The following is a 16,525-nucleotide window of genomic DNA, read 5'->3' as shown; positions in this document are numbered from 1 at the left end:
CCATCATAATCCATCGCCAAGCCTTTTAAGTAAACCTGCCTGAGGTTATTTATCGAGTTTAGTATCGAATGTTCCAAGTTCATGGTCATTATTAGTTGTCAATGCACATCTTTGGCAGTCGTTACGGGTAGTCAGAAGCCAGTACGTCTAACAACCAGTCTTACGTAGGGGTAACTGGGTTGAGGACGTCAGATAGGTAGTTGCTCCTTGTAAAACACTGGCACTCAGCTGCATCCGCCTAGACTGGAAGCCGACCCCAACATAGCTGGAAAAAGGCTCGGCAGATGTAGACGACTATTATGATAGTGTTAAGTATATGAATAAAAATATCCTTGTTTTAGAGATAAACTGGAAGGAAAACTGCCCATAAATGTAAAGCAAACCACATTGCAAAAGCATTATGAAATCAGAACTATAAATATCGACTATGTTCGACGGCAATCCACAGATTTGTACAGGAAAATATAGGTATTAGTACAGTACAAATAAAATAATAAAATGCGGTATTGGCAGGTCCATATTTGCTACAAATAAATTGAGCCTTCCTATAATAAAAACCGAATAATACCGCTTCTAATAACACAAAATAAAAAGATAATAATATTTTTCTCATCTCGTATTGTCATCATAAATTCTATAGGAGGCGGGAGTTTTAACAAAAAATACTCTAATCCCGCAGTGAAAAAACCCTTTGTTCATAAAATAGGTAAAAAATAGGTTTTTCATAAAGGTTCCGTATTTTTTGGCGAAATATAGGGTAATCTTTGTACCTGTCATTCGGTGTACGCTTTTAATAAAATGTGAGCGCAATTTTTAATGTAATATATTTTGTTCGTACCTAAGTGGGTAGTAAATAATTCTTTGTGCCACACCGTAATTACGTATGGCTGGAATAATATATAAATGGCAACATGATTTTTGTCCTGGATAATATTTAGAACTTTTTAGTAAGTTTTCTTTTTGCGCTTTAATCAATTTATCCCTATTGCAACTGAATCACTATTTCTACGTCTTTAGTTCCTTTCGACTCTAGGATCACAAATCCTTTATGCATGGTTTAGAATTTTCTGTTACCTAATTACGTTCGGTTATTCTTCCCTACCTTTATCCCCACAACGTTTTTAAACAGCTCAAGCGATTTTCACGATCACATGTTTAAGAACACTCGCATATAAGTCACCTTTTACACGAAAACAAACTATGTAAGTTGAAATTGCTTCATGCGTTAGGGAGTTATGATACTACAGACAGACTGACAGACACGTCAAACATATAACACTTGTCTTTTTCTGTGGGGTGTTAAAAAGGATCCCTAAAATGAAATGGCGAAACACATTTCGATGTTCTTAACGAGCTTTTAACAGATAATCCGACGTTCGATACTGAATTGTATTGTTCGTGTAATAAAGGCTTATATGATACGAATATTCATAGGATAAGCATTAATCAAAAACAATTTTTGTTTACTTAGATGCGTTTTAAACAATCCTTGAGAATTATATTCGGCCAAAGCCGCAGTTCGAAAGAGACCCATCTTCTGCCCGTATACAGGTCACTATTACTACTTAGTTCCATGTCAGTGTATTGAGCTAGTTAATTTAGACATGGATGTACTATCACCTCAAATTTCGAGACTGTGAGCTGCTCTGTGAAAGTTTACAATAGGCGCGATGACGGGGTTAAAAAATAGTAACTCTAATTAGATTCTATGAGACTCTAATTTTTTTAATTTAAAATAAGTATTTCATCATCCTCCTTATTTAATGTCGCATAACACTTATTTTAAATAAAAAAAATTAGAGTACATAAAATATGTATTTGTTTCATAAAAATTACACAGTGTGTTTTTTTCTCAAAGTATTCTCACTAACGATTTATTCCTCCTTTTAACTCACTATATCCTCAAAAATAATCCCTTACAAATATCTAAGTAAAGATATAAAAGTGGCTTGTATATTTACAATGGGTGCATGCTACATGTCTCTTGAAGTCTTGTTGCACTATAGGAAGCCTGCACAACGCCTGTATCTCAGGGAAATGCATTTCGTTTCGTATGTAAATGTGTATGATAGGTACAGCACATACTACATAATGTACTTCAGTTTGACACACCCTCACGCTGCATCCACAGTAGGTGGGGTCATTTGATGATTTCCCGACAAATAAAAGGTATTTTAGTTTGGTGTAAGTTTATTAAAATATTTTTTTTCAAACAAACGTATTTTGTAAATTCAAAACTGTACAATAATAAATCCTATAACATCTTCATAACTCATAATTGGTATACGCAATTCCACAAATAAATTACCAACATTTTAATGAAAACCCATCCTCCCATACGCTCCATTGTGAATATCTAAATAAAAATGTTTACAAACCACTTAACACGAAACTCGTTTGCGAGCCAATTTACAGGACTCCATTGCAATCCAATTACTGCACACACATATACATGCATACACACAAATCAATTCTAAACAAAATAGAAAAATCTCTCACAAACACACACACACACATGTATAGAAATTAATAGTGACGAGATCACGGTTCATAACTCTCATTGTATGATGCGAGGGGTAAGGTGGGGCGAGGTGGGGTGACGATACGGAGCCGAGACCGCGACGTGACCGCGAATTGTCAACGAGATGTATCGACGAGTGTAGATTTATGAGAGTGACAGTTCTGGGTTTTGGGAATAGGGGTGGGGTGAAGTGGTATTTTATTTTCTCAAACATGTATTTTTCCTTAAATAATTATAATAACGAGAAGCAAGAATAAACATTTTATTTGATTTCATATGGAAAACACCCTTTTGATATTTTATTAAAAAGTAACGAAGTCACACTTTCAATTTTTATTCAATAGATTATTTTTACCTGAACTAGAAACAATAAAAAAAAAATAAGCCCACATTTGTATTAATAGCCCTCCATAGGGTAATCAAATTATTTAAGTGACAACATTATTTACATTTAACATTTAAAATAATTTGCAACAAAAAAAAAGTATTTTTTAACTAAATCACACAACAAAACGAAATAAATAAAATCATCTAACAAAAACATACAGAGCGACTCCATTCAACCCTTAACCCTTACCCTGCTCACGGAACATTACACACAGCGGGTACGATTCGATAATATTCCCATTTTATTTTATTTAGCACCCATCCCTACATATCGAGACTCCATGGAGCTCCAAAGAGTTGTTACCACATAATTTGTTGATTCAATGATGTATGCTGTGGGAAGTAGGTCGCTTTGTGCCAAAAAGATCATTGATGTCGTTATAGGATGATGGGCCATTGACTGTGTTAAGGTTTAGTCATTATTCTTGTTGGGGGAATATTGTTTACCTTTCGAGGTAAATATTTTTTGAGCCCTTACGTATTTCGGAATGGAATGTATGCTGTTATTTCGGATATTCAGAAGTTAGAAAGTCTCACAATCAATCTTACTAAGGGGTACCGGGATGCCAGAAAGGACGTAACCACATAAAATACTAGTCACTCAGTTGCATTAGGTCAAACTGAAATTAGTCCCGAAGGCAGGAATGGGCTAGGCAGATGATGTTGTCCTTGCTTATAAATGAGTATGTAAGTGAAAATATATGTTTATTACGTTTATACGCTAAAATGTGGGACCGATTGATGTAAAGGTATTGGAATAGATAAGTAGATTTATTAGGGACGTAGGTGTTGGATATAATAATGTCCCACAGCACGAAGTTTTAAACGAATTCTAGTACTTAATAAATAAGTCAAATATTACGATGATGTTTAGAGACACTTTAGGACCGTCCAAAGTTTAAAAATAGCTTTGACCTTTGAATTTTATATTAGACTTTTTCTCAAGGGGTCTTTAGTAAGCAAATAATGGCTGTAAAATTGAAAATTATTGTAAATAGCGGTTAATTATCTACCTTTTAAAACATTATAATATTAATGGAGTATGTACTTATATTCAACAAAAATATAACGAGTTTTCACCCGCGTCCCTTGAGAACTACTGCCCGTACCGGAAAAAAATATAACCTATTAATAATAGGTTAACATAGTATGTTACTAGGAAAGAGTGTAACTTTCCAACAGTGAAAGAGTTTTTTCAAATTGGTCCTTTAGTTTTGGAACTTATTGGGTAGGTACAAACAAACAAAAAAATATTTCTCTTTATAATAATAATAGTAGGTATAGATTTCTAAACGGTCCCCCAAAGCACCACAATAATAAATTCATTTCACACAAAGCTCACTGTGTCGGTGACCAATCCTTTGTACTGGTCACACTACATTAACCCCCAAACGCCAATTTTAATTAATAACTCAATAAAATATAATTTTACGACACACAGTAATTTTATTTATGCTTCAACGAATGTAATAATATAATTATCGTGCAATCGGCTTATATCAACGGCTAGGATTTTATTGTTTTTGTTTATGACGGATTATGAGTGGTTAAATCCCAGTAGTGGTCAATTAATTAATGTTAATTGTCAATGGAATGTCAGTTCGACAATTTGTTACAGGTGCTTGTGGTTATTTTGGGTGAATTCTTGACTTCAATGTTACTAGTACAATTTGTGACTTGCCAGTAAAAAGTATAAGTAACCGATAAAGAAAAAAATCCTTTGTTTTGCGATTGCCGACTGCACATGCTGTGACTGTATGCCTCAGCTGCAATACTAGTTTTGGATCGAAGCGGCAGCAGCACGTGCAATTGCCCTTAGATATCTACCGTCTTACCACAAAAACTTTTTAACGTCAGTTTAAGACTTGTCTAAAAAAATGTCAAATTATGACGTTGACATAAGGTTCATTTTGGAGCCACATTTTTTTTAAACAAGTGTAAAACAGTTGTTAAAGTTTTTGTACTATTGTTTTCATGCACTTGCTGCATGTGCAGTCAGTTGCAGCCGGCATTCAAAACTTTGTTAATTAAACAAATTCGAAATAAAACAGTTTAAAAACTCGCTTTTTGTAACGTTGTTAGTCATGTATTGTCATCAGAACTCAGTGTGTGCAAAATTTCATCCTAATCAAAGGCCGGGAAGTGGATCAAATCAAGATTTCAAGATTTTCTTACATAGGTACATAGTTACAGGTAAAGCAAACATAAGCGTGTTAAAAAGAGTGTGAATGCTTAAAAAAATCACACCTATCTAGAAAATCACGTCGAAAACGTAGCGTTCATTATAAACAACAGTTTCAGATTTAAGATTACCTTTGTTCGGTGACGCTTTCGTATTTAAATCGAGACCGAATCATTCTGTAGTTCAGCTCACGAACAATAGCCTTAATTTATTCCCTTAGGTTAATTTCGTATACAATTTTGTTACTCAAAGGATTGCGCGTAATGTTGTGGTTCTTACTACGGAAATTTGATAAGTGTGAAAGGGACGACTATAGTTTATGGGTCCGGGTCGAGTCTATTTGTTTTGTTATTTGTTGGTATTGAATGGTTCGAAATTTAAAGGGTCAGGGATAATTATTTGTTTTGTTAGTTTCAGTGTATTAATTGTCACTGTTTTGATTACAATGAGTATTAAATTAATAGAGGTAAATAACCTGTTAAGTAATTAGCAAAAGTACAACAAGTTAACTGTATTAATTAGCTAAACTATTTGAGTTGATTTTTACAAAATCGCATCTACCGCTACTTATATATTTTCAGACCACATCAAATTGAACTGTACCTATTGGCCACACGATCTGTGCATTTAACCAAAATTCTCCTTTAAATTTTTAATCCCACTTTCATCATCATCATCATCATCTCAGCCATAGGACGTCCACTGCTGAACATAGGCCTCCCTCTTAGATCTCCACAGATACCTGTTGGAGGCGACCTGCATCCAGCGTCTTCCGGCGACCTTTATAAGATCGTCTGTCCACCTTGTTGATGGACGTCCTAATCCCACTTTGCTTGGTAAATTTCATAAAATGGCAACAATTAATAAAATGTTCTGAACAGAATGCTCGGTCGGTCTATACACATCCAGCGAAACGTCAAAGAATGTGATTTAGGGTTGAGTCAAAGTCACGCGTTGCTCATAATGACCGCAACCCGCAGTAAAGGAGTTAATCTGACCTCAAGGGTCGCATTAGTATGTGACAGGACAATGACACATTTTCTGACCCATTCATTAAGTACTTACTTACTTACATATTTACATTTCTCGTACAGAACGCGCCAAATAACTTTGCAATTTTGAAGTAGGTTATTTTGACTTCTTGTGCATTCGTTATTAAAGTAACTTTGCTTTTCCATGTTGGTTTCTACTATTGACTTCATGACTAATACGGGTTCGGGAACTATTCGTGTAAATAAAACAAGGTTTTAATTATGCTACATAGCTACATACCAGATTCATTATAAAATTCCCCAGAACTTTAAAACAATAGTTAAAGTTAATCACACAACTAAAGGTCAGTTTGTCAACATAATTACGGTTAATGTTTCAATTACCACAAAATAATAAACTCGGTTCCCATAAACCCATAAACGAGTCGTTATACTAAACGGTTAACCCTTTTAGTTAAACCTGCTGGTGACCGCAGGGTTAAGGTTTATTGTTAAACTAGTAACTCGGGTTAACTTTATTGTGAGGCAGTTAACTGTTTTAGATAACTTTTATTGTAAATTAAAATTTAATGTTATGTGTTATTTAGTTGTTGTTTATTTCCTACTAATTACTTTTCTAGTTAGAACTCTCTGTTGGATCAAACCTTTTCTAACGTATACTAAACTAACGGAACTCCTCGGTTTCACCCACGTCCCGGGAAAAGCACACTCAGCAAACGAGTCAAAAGGAGCTTATTTTCCTATGTCTTTTCTTCTGATCAATGTGTGTGTACTCATTTCTATCAGTTTTTGTATTTATGGCGTCAAAACGCCACAGAGTTAAGCAAAAAGTTAGCAACTAGCTTTTAACTTTTTTCCGTATCCGGATAAAAATAGCCTATCTTCACCGGAGATAATGTAGCTTCAGAGAGGAGCTTTCAGAGCCTTCTCATGTCAAACAAACAATCAAATCTTTCCTCTGTATAATATTATGTACTTAGTATAAATTAACAGCTAATGTTTTATTAGGTAAGTACCTATAGCTGCGGTATGTAACCTACTGCGGCTTTCGACCGATACCACAAGTAACTATTACACCGCAAAATTAATCAGAGAAACCTAATATTATGTATGTAAATAGTATCGATATAGATTGGAATGTATAAGTTAATATGTTCAAGATTTCATTATTTAATTTTAAGGAAAACATTATCTATTAGATAAATGACCTAAAATAGCATAAAGATCTTGTAAAAAAATATTTCTTACAAGTTAGGGTGAGTATTTTTGCTGTACCTATTTTTACCATACGTTATTAATAGATGATAGAATAACACATTTTTGTGAATAAGGATGAGTCTATAATTAATCCTTTGCTAATTACCTATATAACACCAGCTTTAAATTATTTCTTGGAAAAGCGCCATCTAGAGCTCATCTTTGTAACTAACAAAGCTGCTTTGTAAAACTAATGTCAAATTTAATGGATAGGTGGCGCTTTTATCAAAATCTTTTGGTATAAAGTAATTTAAAGGTTCATGCGGTTTCAGGTTTCAGACGATTGATTATCAAGATTTATTGTGACCTGCATCATTTAACTAAGTATAACCATAACCAAACCGTTTTAGTTCACAGCTGGTTATGGTTTGGTTATCGTTATAGTTAAATCGATGGCAAGCGGTAACTTTATTTACCTATGCAAATAAACTTATTTGGATAGTTAAATATTTTCAATTATTTATCACTTAAAGCTGGTGTGCATATTGTGCACAATTGGCAATTTTTTTTATGTGTATTTATATGCGTGGTAAGCGTAGTGATTAACGCTCAATCCTTCTCCGTGTGAGAGGAGGCCTGTGCCCAGCAGTGGGACGATAAAAAAGGCTGTAACAGTAACAGTATTTATATCTAGTCTCAAAATACTATTTCGAAAACCCCATCAAAATAGATTACTTACTTGAGATAAGCACACACAGGTCAAACTGAAAACCTTCTTTTATGAAGTAGATTAAAAATAGTATCAGCTCTGTAACTACAATAGCGGAAATACGAGTATAAACAGCTTATCAACTCCATTTAATTTATCCTGCACTTAATAACAATTTCTAAGAGTAATTTTTAATTGCATTATCTGAGAATATAAGGATAAAATAATTGATACTTCCTGTAACTAATGAGAGAATCTATTTCTATAATAAGCAATGATGGACGTGGTTCGATCCATCCATCCATCTCGATTTATTCCTAGGTGATAAATATCAGCTACCGAATAAAATTATAGTACTTAATAATATATGTATACTGTATATATATATACGGTTGTACAATCACGGTTTATGGTACGATAAACAACGATAGCTGGTTATCTAGCTGGGGTACTTACACGATTTATCCAGATGCGGGGGTTTGTTTCCTCAGGAAGCGGGTGAGACAAGGCTCGGAAACTATTTACATTTTAAAGTAAGTACGTAAGTTAAGGTAACCTTATCTCTGGGATTGTTCGAAAGAGTAACTGCGAGCCTCGTACTCGTACGTCAAAGGACTCCAGAAGGAACATGGTGGGTTTACCTAAGTCACAGCAGCATATCATATCTGTAGTTCTAGGCAGAAAGAGTCTGCAAATCCCGTGGTTTCATTTGATGATTTTCCACAAAAAGAGAGGTTCCTATATGTATACCTACTTAATTTATTCAACGCGCAAATCGGTAGATCTACTCATACACATAAAATGTACCTATTTTGCACAAATAACCATTGAATGATGTAGGTTCAAGAAAATGTTTCATGTAAGTATATTTCCAATTTCCATAGAAACCACAAGGATGACTTTAACAAAAGATATTATGGAACCACCTAGTAGGTAATGTATTAATTAAATAGAAATACGAGTAGATAACCATAAAAAGCAAAGGTCCGTCTAGGGTAAACTATAATTTAATTAAGCATCATCCTCCGAGCCTTTTTCCCAATCATGTTGGGGTCGGCTTCCAGTCTAACCGGATTCAGCTGAGTACCAGTGCTTTACAAGAAGCGACTGCCTATCTGACCTCCTCAACCCAGTTACCCGGGCAACCCGATACCCCTTGGTTAGACTGGTGTCAGACTTACTGGCTTCTGACTACCCGTAACGACTGCCAAGGATGTTCAATGACAGCCGGGACCTACAGTTTAACGTGCCATCCGAAACACAGCCAATGGTGTCTAAGATATACTTAGAAAGTACATACAGACTTAGAAAAGTTGCATTGGTACTTGCCTGACCTGGGATCGAACCCGCGCCCTCATACTTGAGAGATTGGTCCTTTACCCACTAGGCCACCACGATTAATTTAATTAAGCATACTCTATTAATTAACTAGCAGAAAATTCCAATACCGTTACTTTCCTGTAGTTACCTTGGACCATTTAACCGACAGGAACCACCATAAGCATAACGAAAAACTATGCGAAAAGTCTGCCTTTTCTTGTGGGATGCGTGGCAATGCAGCAAATAGTGAAACTTCCCGCTACAGTAATGCATTTTCATCACATTTTCGGTCAAACGTGAGGTAAGCATGAAATATTCATTCAACCAAAGTATGCAATAGTAGTCTTTATAAAAAAAAAAAAAACCGGCCAAGTGCGAGCTAGACTCGCACACGAAGAGTTCCGTTCCAATATCTAAAACATGTCAAAAACAAGTTCAATACTCTACATAATTATAAGCGCACATAGCAACACTATTAGTAAAAAATATATATATAATAGTAATCAATACAAAAATAAATAAATCCAGTCCTAAACATCGTCGTATTGTACGAATACTTATGTCCTAACGAACATACAGTCTTTCTTTTTAACCGACTTCCCAAAAAGGAGGAGGTTCTCAATTCAGCCGGTATGTTTTTTTTTTTTTTCTATGTATGTACATCGATTACTCCGAGGTTTATAGACCGATTTACATGATTCTTTTTTTATTCGACGCGGAATAGCTGCCAATTGGTCCCATAGTCATCAGGTCAGGATCTGATGATGGAAACCCTGAGAAATCGAGGGCAACTTTCGAAAGTTGTAAGCATACATAGAGTACAACCTTGACACTCATATGTATGCCTGATAGCACTATTCAACAGTGAAAGTTTGGAGCTGACCTGATAATGGAGACCAGAGAAGGTCGAGGGAACTTGACATCTGAGTCTGTAAACTACGGCGTGTTTGGGCTTATATTATTCGTATTGACGAGACCTTTGCAACAGTGAAGGTTTGGAGCTGATCTGATGATGGAGACCAGAGAAGGTCGAGGGAGCTCGATAACTGAAAATGAAAACTACCTCGTGTTTAGGCTTATATTCTTCGTATCAATGAGAACTTTCTAGTTATGTGGATAGTGACCTATTCGTTTCACTGAAAAGCTCAAAATAAAAAACTTTTTTACAAAAAAATATAACCGACTTCCCAAAACACTAAAAAGCAAAAAAAAAAAATTTTAGGTTTTTTTTTTTTTGCTTTTTAGTGTTTTGGGAAGTCGGTTATATTTTTTTGTAAAAAAGTTTTTTTATTGTATGTATAATGTAACTCATCACTCATCATAATAATAAGTAGCGACCCCGCGGGGCTATATATCCGAGTGCTCCAGGGAGAGTATACTGTCCCCCATCTCCGGCTTGCCGGAGTGAAGCATGACGGGGGATAGGTCTCCCGCCTCTTGGCTTGCCTTCATCGGCCGGTCAGAGTGGAGTCGCTAGAGCAGGGTTAGCAGCCCGCTCGGAGGGTAGGTGCCTCGTGGTAAGTGGCGAGTGGACCAGTGATGCTGGACCCACAGGGAGCGCGTGATCTGCGTTTAAAGTCCGCCGAGGTATCCTCACCCTTCAGCCGCTCATGTACCTGTTGCCCTCTTGTTGCTATTCAGTGACTGATTCCCGGGGGCCCAGTAAGTGAGTTGGCGAGTCTCCACCTGCCATTTTTACGTGTGCAAACATTGTTAACGGCAGGTGCCACAGTTTTCATAGTTATCCCCATTCCCAGTCCATTAGCATCCCATCCACAGTTAGCAATAGTATAACACAGAACCGGGGATTGTCCTTGGGTACATTTCTATAGTGTATACCAGGGATAATCGTCGGTTTTGTGTCACCATTTCATTAAAGTTGTCTCAAAAGGGCTTCAGCGTGTTGGCTTCGGCCCCACGTTCGCCTCCCAAAAATCCGGGACTCTATAGTCCCGAATTCTGGAAGAGACATACATTTATAATAATAAGCCCCGCAGGGCATCTGAGGCGGATGACGGGGAGTAGCGACCCCGCGGGGCTTTATATCCGAGTGCTCCAGGGAGAGTATACTGTCCCCCATCTCCGGCCTGCCGGAGTGAAGCATGACGGGGGATAGGTCTCCCGCCTCTTGGCTTGCCTTCACCGGCCGGTCAGAGTGGAGTCGCTAGAGTAGGGTTAGCAGCCCGCTCGGAGGGTAGGTGCCTCGTGGTAAGTGGCGAGTGGGCCGGTGATGCTGGACCCACAGGGAGCGCGTGATCTGCGTTTAAAGTCCGCCGAGGTATCCTCACCCTTCAGCCGCTCATGTACCTGTTGCCTCCTTGTTGCGATTTAGCGACTGATTCCCGGGGGCCCAGTAAGTGAGTTGGCGAGTCTCCACCTGCCATTTTTACGTGTATTTATTACATTGTTATCGGCAGGTGCCATAGTTCCCGTAGTTCCCCCATTCCTAGTCCACTAGCATCCCATCACAATAGCCCAAGTAGTTTTCATCCATAGTTAGCAATAGTTTAGCACAGAACCGGGGATTGTCCTTGGGTACATTTCTATAGTGTATACAGGGATAATCGTCGGTTTTGTGTCACCATTTCATTAAAGTTGTCTCAAAAGGGCTTCAGCGTGTTGGCTTCGGCCCCACGTTCGCCTCCCAAAAATCCGGGACTCTGTAGTCCCGAGGTCTGGTAGGGATAATAATAATAACTGGGTTGAGGAGGTCAGATAGGCAGTCGCTCCATGTAAAACATTGGTACTCGGCTGCATCCAGTTAAACTGGAAGCCGTCCCCAACATAGTTGGGAAAAGGCTCGGGAAATGGTGATGATACCACTTAATAATTGACTGGGGATATACTTTATGACTGCACCAGTGGGGTGATTACCTACTAAGATATCAAACTAACACTTTCATAATATTAGGTGCTTCTGTCCGTGGTTCGCTCGCGTCCCATAGGAACTACTTAGAACACCTGGATAAAAAGTAAAATATAGCCTTCCTTAGTAATGTTCTGTCTTATTCAAAAATATTTTTTCAAATCGTAGCAGTAGTTCCTAAAATAAAAGCTCTCAAGCAAACAAACCAATTTTCAGCATTGCAATTTTACTATCAAGAAGCAGAAAATACAGAAGTTACCTATTTTCAGCATTGCAATTTTACTGTCAAGAAGCAGAAAATACAGAAGTTACCTATTTTCAGCATTGCAATTTTACTATCAAGAAGCAGAAAATACAGAAGTTACCTATTTTCAGCACTGCAATTTTACTATCAAGAAGCAGAAAATACAGAAGTTACCTATTTTCAGCATTGCAATTTTACTATCAAGAAGCAGAAAATACAGAAGTTACCTATTTTCAGCATTGCAATTTTACTATCAAGAAGCAGAAAATACAGAAGTTACCTATTTTCAGCATTGCAATTTTACTATCAAGAAGCAGAAAATACAGAAGTTACTTATTTTCAGCATTGCAATTTTACTATCAAGAAGCAGAAAATACAGAAGTTACCTATTTTCAGTTTTTCTTAGTATAGATTAGAACTAGGAAAATGTCTGTAAAACTCCATATACGATATGTATAAGTGTGAGTCAAGCTCTGGCATATAAATATGTGGAATGAAATGAAAAGGATAAGTGCAAGCACCGCTTAGTTCAAGTTCAGTGTTTGGTCAGTCCTGAGCGACGTAATTTTATTCTAAAATCAGTAATCGCCGCGAAATATCAAGAAAACATGGCCGCTCGGGACCCAGTAAGCTTTTCATTGCTGTATTTATTTATATTTTATTAAAGATGCCATTATAAAGCATTCAGCAATATTCTCAGCTTTAGAAGACCAAGGCATAGAAAAAAACATACATAGACCTCCTGAAAGCCATATACAGCAATAGCACCGCCAACATAAAACTAGACACATCAGGCACCAAATTTCTAATACATAAAGGAGTCAAGCAGGGTGATCCGCTCTCACCAAAACTTTTTACCAGCACACTCGAAGAGGTTTTTAAGGAACTGGCCGACCCCTGGATATCGCAGGGTATCCGAGTCGGCAGTAAAATACTCACTAACCTTCGCTTTGCAGATGATATTGTCCTATTCGCACCGTCGGCAGAACAGCTGCAACAGATGCTCCAAGAGCTGAGCTCCGCCAGCCTCAAAGTCGGGCTTGTGATGAACCGGTCAAAGACTAAAGTAATGACTAACAGCGCGAAACGTAGGGTCGAGGTAGATGGGCAAGAGATACAACATGTCGACGAATACATCTACTTGGGCCAGTTAGTGTCCTTCGAAAACAGGCAAGACAAGGAAATCGATCGACGGATCGAAAACGCCTGGAAGAGCTACTGGTCCATGAAGTCGCTTATGAAGGGTGAGCTCCCTTTATCGCTGAAGCGAAAACTAGTCGACATGTGTATTCTGCCCATCCTAACCTACGGCGCTCAGACTTGGTCTTTGACCGAATCTCAGAAGTCCAGGCTAAAAGTATGCCAAAGAAGCATGGAGCGTAGCCTGCTCAACATACGGCTAAGCGACCGGATACGCAACACCATTATCCGGTCCAAGACGGGCATACTCCATGTGGGCAATAAGTCTGCAAAGTTGAAGTGGGATTGGGCGGGTCACATCTGTCGAATGCACCCGGACAAGTGGGCCAATATAACCACAAAGTGGATCCCGGAGGATGGAAGGCGACCGAGAGGGAGACCAAGGAAGCGCTGGAGGGAAGACTTGGACAGCTTCCTCTCGGACTGGCCTCAAGAAGCGAGGGATAGAGAAAAGTGGAAGGCTTTGGGGGAGGCCTTTGCCCAGCAGTGGGACAGCATAGGCTAAAAAAAAAAAAAAAGATGCCATAAAAAGGGTACGCATCCAAACCGAACCGAAATTCAAATTGTAACGTTTATGAGTTTACGTGCGAGCTTTTATAAGACTCCATGTAAAGAGTTTTCAATCGTTCTGATCGGATTAAATATGCGTCAATAAATAAATAGATCGATATTGTACCGATTGGTCGAACGTTAACCTCTACTAGGCAATCAGTTTTCTTTCACCGTCGTTTAAGTAAGTCTAAGAATGTTTGCTACTAATTTATATTTTTTTAAGGAATCGAAATGCGTCATCAAATTCCCCGATGGTGTATACTGTGGCAGCAAGGTCAGGCTACAAGGAAACATACCACCTAATGCTCAGAGGTAGGTTTTGAAACTGCCAACCGATAAAATGATCTTCATAAATATATTTAGTTGCACCGTTCAACCACAACAATTACCGAACCATTTTCTGTTATCAAATCATCGATTTGACCAATAAGCGGCCAGTATATGGCTGGTTAGGTACAGCTTGGTTGTCGTTATAATTCAATGGTGTAGTCGTCTTTGTAAAACCCCATAATATTTGGAAAAAGGCTAAGCAGGTGATAGCTATAGATTTCTCTTATGGTTTCCAGATTCTCAATAAATCTTCAATGCGGTCCCAGAACCGATTTTCAAGAACAAGTTGCATTGCACGTGAACCCAAGATTCAATGATATGAATGTGGTTCGCAATCACTACGCGGGTGGAGAGTGGGGACGGGAGGAAAACAGTGGTGGTATGCCACTGTCCAAGGATGCTGACTTTAAAACTGTCATCGAGTGTAACGAGCAAGCCTTTACGGTGAGACTGATTTTTGTCTAGAAAGTTGCTAGATGTCTAGGCCGATTTTTGGCCACGGTGCTTCGAGGCATGGCATGGCAAGTATGAAAGACGCTCCTGTGTCTCCGTGCCTTGCCGCAAAACGAGACTTGTGGCTTTGCCGATAACCCAACGGAAAGGCAATCCGTCATGCCCGGAGATGGGATGCACAGACTTCTTTAATTATTTCTCCATTTAGAACAACTTTGTAAATCCCAACTTTTACTCATTATTTTAAAACCTTGTCCATGCGCAGTAATGTTTTGTTGATATATTTTGACTTTCATGAAGTCACTGATGTACCTATTTGTGATTTTATCCAGGTGAGCTTCAACGGCAAGCATTTCTGCGAGTTTGCGCATAGGATGCCGTATCATCGCGTCACTCACGTCATGGTGGATGGTGACGTCAGTCTGCGACTTGTCAGCTTTCCATCGACCGAATAATCCAATAGTTTGAAAGCACTATAAGTCAGCGACGTGTAGCATCGTATCGCCTGGCATTGCCTTGTCTTTCACCTTGGACAACGCTTATCAGACTAACATTTCATAAATCATTGTAATTACATACTATAATATTTTTTATTGGCTTTATTACACATACTTATATGTATGACTTCTAAATACGCTTTTTGTTCAAAAATAAACTGAACTTATTTCAACATGATTTTTGTTTTTATTCCTTTTCTTTCTAATATATTTTTTTAACATATACAAAATATCAAATCTGTTCTGTTCTGAATGTATGCGTTATACGTTCAATAATTCAAAAAAAATTATGATTGCAGATTACATTAGATAACAGTGTATTAGTGTAGCCGGCACACAAGAAGTTACAGTGAGTAACAGTGTAACCTACGCGTAGGGGAAACAGCATCGCAGGCCTGCATCATAGGTCCTTCGGTATAGCCATACGGTCGTTTACTAACCACCATACCACTACTAGCTATCACAATTTATTTATTTACTTATTCCTCAAGTTTACCACTAGCATAACAGATACTTACAGTCGAATGCGTTATTGAGGCATTTCTATAACTAATTACAAAAACAAAATAAAGACACATTACCCTTCTTGGCATTCGGGTATTAAACCGTCCTAATTTAGCTATAAGCTATAATAAAAAGTATCTATAGCCTTTCTCGTGATACATCCTGGTGATAGACGGATAGTGAAATGTGTGTAACAGGGCTTCACTCTTTGGGTACAGAAAATTCGTACTTAAAACTTACGCCAGCGCCATCTATGTATTTTTGTTTTAACTAACAAAGATGCTTTGACACCTTGACTTAGTGAAACCAGTGTGCAATTTAACACACAGGTGGCGCACCTCTTTAATATATGCAACAACTAATTTATAAAGATTAATCAAAGAAAACTGTATGTATGTATTTTAGAAATTATAAAATTGATGCCTGAAAATAGCTTTTCAGTTTACTTTCGTCTTTGGGCATCGATGGAACCATTTAGTAGATTAGCATTAACTTACTACCTAAAATGTTAGGATAGTTTTCGATAGATATAGTGGCAGTGGTTGTATTTAAAGACACCATACGAACATTT

General features: G+C 37.7%; 1 protein-coding gene across 2 annotated transcripts in view; it reads left to right on the top strand.

Annotated features, from left to right (window-relative positions):
- The window catches only part of LOC124636426 (galectin-7-like), a 138,810-nt gene extending 123,182 nt beyond the window's left edge, over window positions 1-15,628 (top strand). Inside the window, exons 1-4 of one of the 2 annotated variants that reach the window (XM_047172514.1) lie at window positions 12,900-13,044; window positions 14,394-14,482; window positions 14,737-14,944; window positions 15,286-15,628. In XM_047172514.1, the coding sequence (XP_047028470.1) occupies window positions 13,027-13,044; window positions 14,394-14,482; window positions 14,737-14,944; window positions 15,286-15,408 (438 nt within the window). In that variant the 5' untranslated portion in view covers window positions 12,900-13,026 and the 3' untranslated portion in view covers window positions 15,409-15,628. Of the gene's footprint in view, window positions 1-12,899; window positions 13,045-14,393; window positions 14,483-14,736; window positions 14,945-15,285 lie in introns of those variants that run through there. The other variant, XM_047172515.1, reaches the window with a different exon arrangement.
- The last annotated feature ends 897 nt before the right edge of the window (window positions 15,629-16,525 follow it).

Source organism: Helicoverpa zea, chromosome 14, assembly GCF_022581195.2.
Source record: "Helicoverpa zea isolate HzStark_Cry1AcR chromosome 14, ilHelZeax1.1, whole genome shotgun sequence".
Taxonomy (NCBI): Eukaryota; Metazoa; Arthropoda; class Insecta; order Lepidoptera; family Noctuidae; genus Helicoverpa; species Helicoverpa zea.
The sequence above is the reverse complement of the archived record's forward strand: the minus strand, read 5'-3'. Positions and strand labels throughout refer to the sequence as shown.